Source organism: Macrobrachium rosenbergii, chromosome 26 (genome assembly GCF_040412425.1).
Source record: "Macrobrachium rosenbergii isolate ZJJX-2024 chromosome 26, ASM4041242v1, whole genome shotgun sequence".
NCBI classification, from domain to species: domain Eukaryota; kingdom Metazoa; phylum Arthropoda; class Malacostraca; order Decapoda; family Palaemonidae; genus Macrobrachium; species Macrobrachium rosenbergii.
In genome coordinates, this window is record NC_089766.1 from 14,878,508 (window position 1) to 14,888,507 (window position 10,000).

Below are 10,000 nucleotides of genomic sequence, written 5' to 3' on the forward strand. Positions count from 1 at the left end.
TTACAGTAGTAGATTTTTAATAATATCAACCACAGAAAGTAACATTGGAATTAGAGTTCTAAACAAAATTTTTTTAAGTACAGCTCTGTCAAAGGATTGGCCTTAAGAACTAATAAATAAAGATGACAAGGACTTTTAGACTAATTCCAAAGTGAGAAGAAGAAAGTACTACCCTCAAGTTTACAATCATAATACCTTTGCCAAGCATGATCTTAAGATGAAGAGGAAAATGCTAGAAATAACATGCTCTTAAAGCGAGAATTACATAATGCAAAGAACAATATATATAAATAATATATATATATATATATATATATATATATATATATATATATATATATATATATATACATACACACACACATATATATATATATATATATATATATATATATATATATATATATATATATATATATATATATATATATATATAAACATTAAGCTCCAAACGTCCTTTAATATCCAATTCGCTCTACCTCGGAAATAGTATGTTTTCATATATGCTACCCGAGGGGATTTTTAGTTGATAATAAGTTCGTCGTCTCATGAGCTCGAACCACGGAAGACAAGAACTCAGGACTACAGTAACGCGATTTTAACCACACGGCCAACAAGTGAGGACGTTTGTAGCTTAATGCTTGTATATGAATCACGGTGATGTGATAAAAATTCATTCATATGCATACATATATATATATATATATATATATATATATATATATATATATATATATATATATATATATATATATATATAGTATATATGTTTATATATTTATATCATATTATATAAAATATGTGTGTGTATTTTAGCATGACGTAATAAGAACTGAAGAGATTCTCAACTATAAGATTTTTTCAACTGATGCCGGAAGGTAGAGGAATATTCTATACCTTGGTTGTATTATACGAGATAATAAAAGAAAATAATTCCCGGTTACTTTGCGTTATCACATCGCAGGTTGGAATGCAAACCATGCATAATTTCCCTCATAAATAACATGGTTTCACTGTCAGTCGATGCATCAATTGTATATTGTTAACAAGCATATATATCTATATCTATCATCCAGATCAGAGTCATAATAAACAAGTTTAAAAATGCGCCGAAGTCTCTTCGGCGCAAAGTTTTCTGTACAACGTATAATGCTGTATGAAACTCTCAGCCACGGCCCATGAAACTCAGCCGTGGTTCATGAAACTTTCAGCCACAGCCCAGTGGTGGCCTGTGTTGCTGGCACCTATAGCGGTGCCAGACGCACGATCATGGCTAACTTTAACCTTAAATAAAATAAAAAAACTACCCAGGCTAGAGGGATGCAACTTGGTATGTTTGATGATCGGAGGGTGGATGACCAACGTACCAATTTGCAGCCCTCTAGCCTCAGTAATTTTTAAGATCTGAGGGCGGACAGACAAATAGCCACCTCAATAGTTTCCTTTTACAGACAACTCAAATCAGCTTCTAGCACACGCATCAAATTACTCCGGGACTCCTTTGAGCGTAATCGCGGACACTGCAGACTAGAGGTGAGATCAGAAGCTTGCTGATGTCTGAGTATTAATCATGGAATGGAATAGAATATGAGAATTTAGGCCAAAGGCCAGGCGCTGGTACCTATGAGGTCACTCAGCACTGAAAGGGAAATTGAGAGTAGAAATGTTTGAAGGTGGAAAAGGAGGAAAACCTCTTAGTTACACTATGAAACAATTCTTAGGGGAGGGTGGATAGCAATATGGAAGAAAGAGAACATGAATGGAGGTACAGTAAAAGGAATGAAAGGGGTTGCAGCTAGGGGCAGAACGGACGCTGCAAAGAACCATAAGTAATGCCTGCAGTGCACCACATGAGGTGCACCGACGGCACTGCCCATGCACGGGGGGAATATTAGTCATCATCAAATGCTATAATTATCATTTCCAGCCAAGCTCCATAGGAGGAAACTATAATACAAAACAAAGAATACTTTGACAAAAACACAACCTCCGAAGAGACCACTGCTCCAACACGTCATCTAACCACAACAGCGATGGATATCACTCCAACAAATCATCCCCAACAACCAAAAATAAGTCGGGTATCTCTCCAACACTCCTACCCTAACAACCACACAAGCGATGAATATCACTCCAACACATCATTCCCAACAACCAACAAAGAGCTGGGTGATCTCTCCAACACTCCAGCCCCAACAACACCAACAGAGCTCGGTATCTCACATACACACCATCACCAGCAACTACAACAAAGCCGGGTATCTGCAACAGACCATCAACAACAACCACGAGAGAGAGAGAGAGAGAGAGAGAGAGAGAGAGAGAGAGAGAGAGAGAGAGAGAGAGAGAGAGAGAGAAAGAGAGAGAGAGAGGAATTGTAGATTGGACCTATGTGAGAATTACTTCTATATGAGAGAGAGAGAGAGAGAGAGAGAGAGAGAGAGAGAGAGAGAGAGAGAGAGAGAGAGAGAGAGAGGAGAGCTAGATGGGGCCCCTGTGAAGATTACTTCTATATGAGAGAGAGAGAGAGAGAGAGCTGAATTGTAGATTGGACCTCTGTGAGAATTATTGCTATATGAGAGAGAGAGAGAGAGAGAGAGAGAGAGAGAGAGAGAGAGAGAGAGAGAGAGAGAGAGAGGAACTGTAGATTGGACCTATGTGAGAACTACTTCTATATGAGAGAGAGAGAGAGAGAGAGAGAGAGAGAGCAGCTGAATTCTAGATGGGGCCCCTGTGAAGATTACTTCTATATGAGGAGAGAGAGAGAGAGAGAGAGAGAGAGAGAGAGAGAGAGAGAGAGAGCTGAATTGTAGATTGGACCTCTGTGAGAATTATTGCTATGTGAGAGAGAGAGAGAGAGAGAGAGAGAGAGAGAGAGAGAGAGAGAGAGAGAGAGAGAGAGAGAGAGAGCTGAATTGTAGATAGGACCTCTGTGCACATTACTTCCATAAAAGAGAGAGAGAGAGAGAGAGAGAGAGAGAGAGAGAGAGAGAGAGAGAGAGAGAGAGAGAGAGCAACCTATCCCTCCAACGCACGAGGGCCCCCATGACCCGAGTGCCCCGAAAGCACCCATCCCCTTCAACCCACAGACAGACAGGTACAAGCCCATATTCGTTTAGCTTTGATTCCCCCCGACACACCTTTGATCCGAATCAGGACACTGGCTAAAAGGGAAAGAGGATCAGATGAAAAGGGGCACCGAAAAATTAAGAGGGTAACATTTCGTAGGGGCTAAAAATGAATCTTTAAAAAACGTTGGAAATGAAAGGAATGAGGTAGCGACCAAAAGGGAAGGGAAATATGAAAAATGGAGGTGAAGATGAAAAGATGATGATGTTTGCAATGACTAAGCACGACTGAAAAATGAAGGGGACAAAATGGTAGTGATTATAATGACAGAAATATTATGAAAAATGGATAATAAAATAGGGAGAGAAGAACTGAAAGGACACCACGCGAAGCAACTAAAAATTGTACAGAACAGAGCAAAACTTTTAAAACACGCAAAAAAAGAAAGTTATCAACACCCGCAGTGACCAAAAAATTATACGAATTTAAAAACTAGCAGAACAACGCATTCAAAACATGAGCGCACCATAAATCAGATATGCATGCAAAAGCATTAAAATAAAAGACAGAATCATGCAAACGCGTAAAACTATATAACCAAGCAAAAGCAGGAAAAACACATGCATACCAGGAATACAGCTCTACGCATCTGGAAGGAAAACATAAATGCTCTGTCATTACGTGAAAAAATGGCCATGAAATTACAAGGATTACAAAACCCATCACCCGCCGGGATTACTAAACAAAACCGACTTAACTGAGCACGCACAAACGCATGCACGCATGTTTAGGGTCACGCCCAACGGAGCAGCAGGCAAAGAGAGAAGGTCAACTTTAAATCTGTGTGACCCCCTCGCCCCCAATACCTCTCAACCCCTTCCAAGACCTCCCCTCCCCCATCCCCCCACCACACACAAGCAAATGCGAATTACACCGGCCGGATCGGGGGAGGGGGTTCAGGGTAAACTGACCTAGCGATTGTCTTTTTTTTTTTGTTATTATTGTTGTTTTCGTTGTTAATTCCGCGACTCAATAGTGATTCGGGGACGCTGATTCGCCTAATCGCCGTTTTGATTAGGCGCATTATTTCCTAATCAACATTTGATTAAAGGGACGCTGGAGTATCGTTTGATGTTTATTCTTGGGGTTGAAAATGCTGGTTGAGGCTTCTGTGATTAAGAGACACTTCCACGAATTATGGCCCCCCACAAAAAGCAACCCCCCCACCCTCAACTAACTCTGAAAGTCTTCTCACCTGCCCCTCCTCACCGTGAAAGTCGTTCCCCCCTCCACACTTGGAGCTCTTTGTCCTCTCCTTCCCTTGAAAGACTTCTCAACCTACTCCTACACACCTGGCAATTCAATTCTTCCCCTTGCTCACCTGGAAATCTCTCTATCTTTCGCTTCTTACCTAGAAAGTCCTCCTACTTCCCTTACTTGGCTAGAAAGTCTTTCCCTGTGCCTTCATCCGGAAAATCTTCTCTTCCCACTATCCACCACTTATAACCTTACCCAACTCTCAAAAAACCTTAACAACTCCCTCTTACTCATGGAAACTCTTTTCAATTGCCTATACTCACCTGGAAACCCTACCCACCTCATTCCTATGGGCTAAAAAATCTTCCCACCTGGGACTCCTCACCTGGAAAGCCTTCTCACCTGGGACTCCTCACCTGGAAGGACTTCCTACCTCATTCCCATGGGCTGGAAAATCTTCCCACCTGGGACCCATCACCTGGAAGACCTTCCCATCTGGGACTCTCACCCGTGACTCCTCACCTGGGACTCCTTCCCTGGAAAGCCTTCCCACCTGGTACTCCTCACCTGAAAAGCCTTCCCTCCTGGGACCCCTCACCTGGGAAGCCTTCCCACCTGGAGCTCTCACCTGGAAAGCCTTCCCACCTGTGACTATTCACTGGACCCCTTACCTGGAAAGCCTTCCCACCTGGGACTCCTTACCTGAAAAGCCTTCCCACCTCGGACTCCTCACCTGGAAAGCCTTCCCTCCTGGGACCCCGCACCTGGGACTCTCACCTGGGAAGCCTTCCCACCTGTGACTCCTTACCTGGGAAGCATTCCCACCTGTGACTCCTCACCTGGACTCCTTACCTAGAAAGCCTTCCCACCTGGGACTCTCACCTGGAAGGCGTTCCCACCTAGCACTCCTCACCTGAAAAGTCTTCTCACATGAAAAGCCTTCTCACATGAAAAGCCTTCTCACCTGAAAAGCCTTCTCAACTGGAAAGCCTTCACATCTGGGGCTCTCAACTGGAAAGCCTTCCCATCTGTGACTCTTCACCTGGGACTCCTTACCTAGAAACCCTTCCCATCTGGGACTCTCACCTGAAAAACCTACCTACCTGGGACCTCTCACCTAGAAACCTTCCCGCCTGGGACTCTCACCTGGAAAGCCTTCCCACCTATGACCCCTCACCTGGAAGGCCTTCCCACCTGGGGCTCTCACCTGGAAAGCCTTCCCACCCGTTACTCCTCACCTGGAAGGCCTTCCCACCTGGGCCTATCACCTGGAAAGCCTTCCCACCCATGACCCCTCACCTGGAAGGCCTTCCCACCTGGGGCTCTCACCTGGAAAGCCTTCCCACCCGTGACTCCTCACCTGGAAGACCTTCCCACCTGGGACTCCTTACCTGAAAAGCCTCCCCACCTGGGACTCCTTACCTTGAAAGCCTTCCCACCTGGGACTCTTCCTCTGGAAAGCCTTCCAACTTCATTCTCCTCACCAGGCAAGCTTTTTCACCTGCCCGTCCTCACCTGAAAAATCTTCCCACTGACCCCACCTCTAGGCCCTAAAGCTCTTTTCCCAATCTTCCCTCCGGAGACCTTCCCAATTTCCACCTACCCCTCCGAACAGCTCATCCTATCCCTCTGCCTCTCCTAGAAAATCTTCCCATATCTCCCTCCCATCTTTTCTCCTCTTTTCCCATCAATTTCTTTTTTGTTCAAAATCTTCTCCTACCGTCATCCCTCCCTCTTCAGTCCTTCCATCCTTCCTTCCCTAACCCTTTTACTCTTCCACATTCTTCCATCCTAAGCTTCTAATCCCTCCCCTTCTCACACAGCAAAAGTTCTTCCTGCGTCCCAAAGCGCTCTCTCTCTCTCTCTCTCTCTCTCTCTCTCTCTCTCTCTCTCTCTCTCTCTCTCTCTCTCTCTCTCTCTCTCTCTCTCTCGCCCCAACCTCTGAGAGCTCCCCTCTTCCATGTAATGTTGTTTAATACCCTCACCGGATAATGAAGCTAAGTAAAAGGTAATTTATTGAAGTAAGAAGCTTACAGCCTATTTGAGAGCCGGGCTTGATAACAAAGGGTCAATCTGCAATATGCTAAAAAAATAGAAAAAGTGCGTCGCCTAATTTCCTGGCTCTGTGTTAGGAAGTAAATTAATAACTGTGTGTGTGTGTGTGTGTGTGTGTGTGTGTGTGTGTGTGTGTGTGTGTGTGTGTGTGTGTGTGTGTGAGTGTGTGAGAGAGAGAGAGAGAGAGAGAGAGAGAGAGAGAGAGAGAGAGAGAGAGAGAGAATTTCTCCGCAGAGAAGATAGTTGGGAATTTATAAATGGATTCTGCATTGTAATTTGATTTTCTCCTTTTTGAGAGAGAGAGAGAGAGAGAGAGAGAGAGAGAGAGAGAGAGAGAGAGAGAGACTCTTTTACAAAAGAAATACATAAAACCGAAATATAACATCAAGTTCAAATTCCTTCATTCAAGTCTTGCATTGCAATAGTAAGTTGACTTTCCGTCTGCCTTACTAGAAATGATGGTTGAAATTAAGTCCTTCAGATGCAACAAAATTTAAATCATGTCTTTCTTTTAAATCTTCCGATGGACGCTTTGCGTCTCACATGATTTATTTTCTCAACAAGAAACGTTAAATCTTATCGTTAGATAAGTTTTATCTCCGTCACGAGAGACGTTTTATATAGGAGATAAAAAGGCACTTTATCTTGGCTGTTAAAAGAGATTCTATCATTTATAGAAACGTTTGTATCTTTCTGATATAGAACATTTCATCTTATCCCTTGCTAATAATAAACCTTATCTCAGCGATAAAACTGTCCATCTCAACGATAAGAAATGTTTTTATTTTGACTGTAATGAACATTTACTTCCTTCGATCCGAAACGTTAATTCTGGGATGAGACATTTTTCCTAAACGACAAAAGTTTTAGAACAGAAAATAAAAATTTAGGCCAAAGGCCAGGCGCTGAAACCTATGAGATCATTCAGCGCTGAAATGGAAACTGACAGTAAAAAGGTTTGGAAAATGTACCAAGGGGGAAAACCTCGCAGTTGCACTCTGAAACAATTGTTAGGAGAAGGTGGAAAGCAAGATGAAAGAAAGAGAATATGAACGGAAGTACAGTAATTGGAATGAAAGGGGTTGCAGCTAGGGGCCGAAGGGACGCTACAAAGAATCTTCAGTAATGCCTACAGTGCACCGCATGAGGTGTACTGACGGCACTACCCGTATACGGAGGACGAACGTTTTTATCTTACCGGAAAGAAAAGTTTCACATGAAACGTTGTCTCTCAGTAACAGAAACTTTTTCCCATTTCAAAAAGACTTCCACATTGTATTTCATGACAAAAACACACACACGTACACAGATACATACACATACACTGAGAATCTACACAACGCACAAGCGCACGTGATATATTAAAGTCACGGTCAACTGACACTGCAATAAACTTACGTGGAAAAGAATAAAAAAATAAGAAGTATGCTTCACTGATAGAATTTACATTGATTTATACAACGAAATAATCAAATTCCACAATCGAGAAGAACTGGATAATAATTAAAATAACAAAAAATTATTATTACTATAATTTTTAAGACAAACTTTTAAACGCATCCGATTAAAAAACTATCTAAACATGAATATAACTGCTTCTATTAATCAAATATTCACACAACTATCACAGTTTATATTTTGTCAAAAAACAATTGCACATTACTGCAGGCTAACAGCAAATGAATCAGTTCAGAAGTAAGTCATTCATATGAAATACAGCATACACAAACATATACATTTTTGGGGAATAATGCCTTTGAAAACCCATAAATATTCCAAATTTGTAAGCTTAAACTAAATTGGCGATAATGCATCACCTAGAATTACCTTTGAATTGGAATCTATATCAAACTAAGCTGTTGTTCAAACACGCAAAAACAGACCTAAAAGCGAAAGCAAATACAGGTGGTCAGTACAAACGGATCTTAAATTTGAGTGGGCATAAAGCAACCTAAAATGAAGGGGTTCCCAGGTGATATATAAAACACGGCGGTCACTTTCTATTACACAGCGTATCAGAGTAAACGAATGGTCGTACATATATGATACCAGGAATAAAGCATGTTAGATTTATGCAACTACACTCAAACTGATTCATATTTATTACCGTTAGCAAAACTTGTATCAGATTTAGGGAAACGACGCAATAAAGTCTGTGGGAGTTTTACGCCTTATTTGATTTACTATTTGTGTAGCCTATATATACAGTATTTATATATTATATACATATCTGTGTGTATTTATATACATATATATGTATATATATACATATCTTCCTTGTTCTTTCAATACAACTATTCATTTTTTTTTCAACAGTAATCCCGTAATAAAGGGTGGCTCCAGTGAAGAAATAAAATAATATCCATTGCTACATTCTCCAGTAATTACTGAATCAAGATGAAATACAAGTGCGCAAAACTTCCAAAAACCATTACATACAACACACACCTACACAGTCTCCTTACGTCTGAATAATAATAATAATAATAATAATAATAATAATAATAATAATAATAATAATAATAATAATAAGTGCTCTGGAACCCGCGGCTGCTCTCTCCCCTACCCTCCCGGTCCCCTACCTACCCCGCCCCCACCCAAGGCGGACAAACAGGTTTGCAGGAGGAAGGTGGCGGTCTTTCCCTACCCTCCCGTTCCCCTACCTACCCCGCCCCACCCGGGGCGGACAAGCCGGTTTGCGGGGCGTGAGTGGCTGTATCTTGTTTCCCCTACTGTCACCCGGGGTAGGAGAAACAAGATCAGATCCTCTCGAATTTTATTATTATAGATTATAGATAATAATGGGCAAGCTGGCTTCCAATACACACTGAAAGCGATACCCGCCATTGGAAACTTACACATGCGCAGATGCACATGAATAAAAAAATAAATGAAATAAAGAACAAACAATGAGGACCAAACACACTTGCACGGTCCAATGCGCGTGACCTTTCCCATTCAAGATAAAATGCTCTGCCCATTAAAAAGTTCCTCTCACACTTGTGACAGCTCCACTTAAAAAGAGCATCCGCGTGACGGATCTGCCCTAACTCCACTGTATAATGAGGTGGCATTTAAAGAAAAACAAGCCTACAGTATACCCAGTGGGTAAAATGTTTGCAATGAAAAGAAAGATTAGTTGTAAATGGACTGGATAGAAAAGAAGGTGAAGAAGAACTGACATTGACGCCAATATGTAAGTGATATAAAAACAGTTTGGATAAAACATCAAAACGCAAAAAAAAAAAAAAAATAGCACTCACTGCCAACAGTGGACCAAAAATGAAAATGAAGGAAAACTTGCACTAACTCCACTGAAAACACACACACACACACACACACACACAAACGTACGATTTGCATTGAATCCACTGGAAGCAGGATTCGAAAATGAGAAAGATCAAATCATACAGAAAAACTTAAATTATCTCCCAGGAACAAAATATACAAAAAGTAAAGAAAAACAAACACCACCTCCCCTGGACAAAAAAATAGAAACACGAAAATACTACAGTATCCTCCCTGAATAAAAGATACGAAACGTGCAGAAAAAAACTTTTACCCTACTGTTCGAAGACCCAACCTAAAAATAAATAGTTTAAAATCTTACAGCTAACTA

The 10,000-nt window shown here is 41.4% G+C and overlaps 2 protein-coding genes across 21 annotated transcripts in view; one reads left to right on the forward strand and one right to left on the reverse strand.

Annotated features, from left to right (window-relative positions):
• Positions 1-10,000, reverse strand: part of LOC136853070 (blood vessel epicardial substance-like) — a 194,612-nt gene that overhangs the window by 170,957 nt on the left and 13,655 nt on the right. The window lies entirely within an intron of this gene.
• On the forward strand, positions 2,034-5,721 carry LOC136852698 (adhesive plaque matrix protein-like). The gene is made up of 3 exons (XM_067127611.1): positions 2,034-2,258; positions 4,515-5,122; positions 5,316-5,721. The coding sequence occupies exons 1-3, from the start codon at positions 2,034-2,036 to the stop codon at positions 5,719-5,721; spliced, it is 1,239 nt and encodes a 412-aa protein (XP_066983712.1).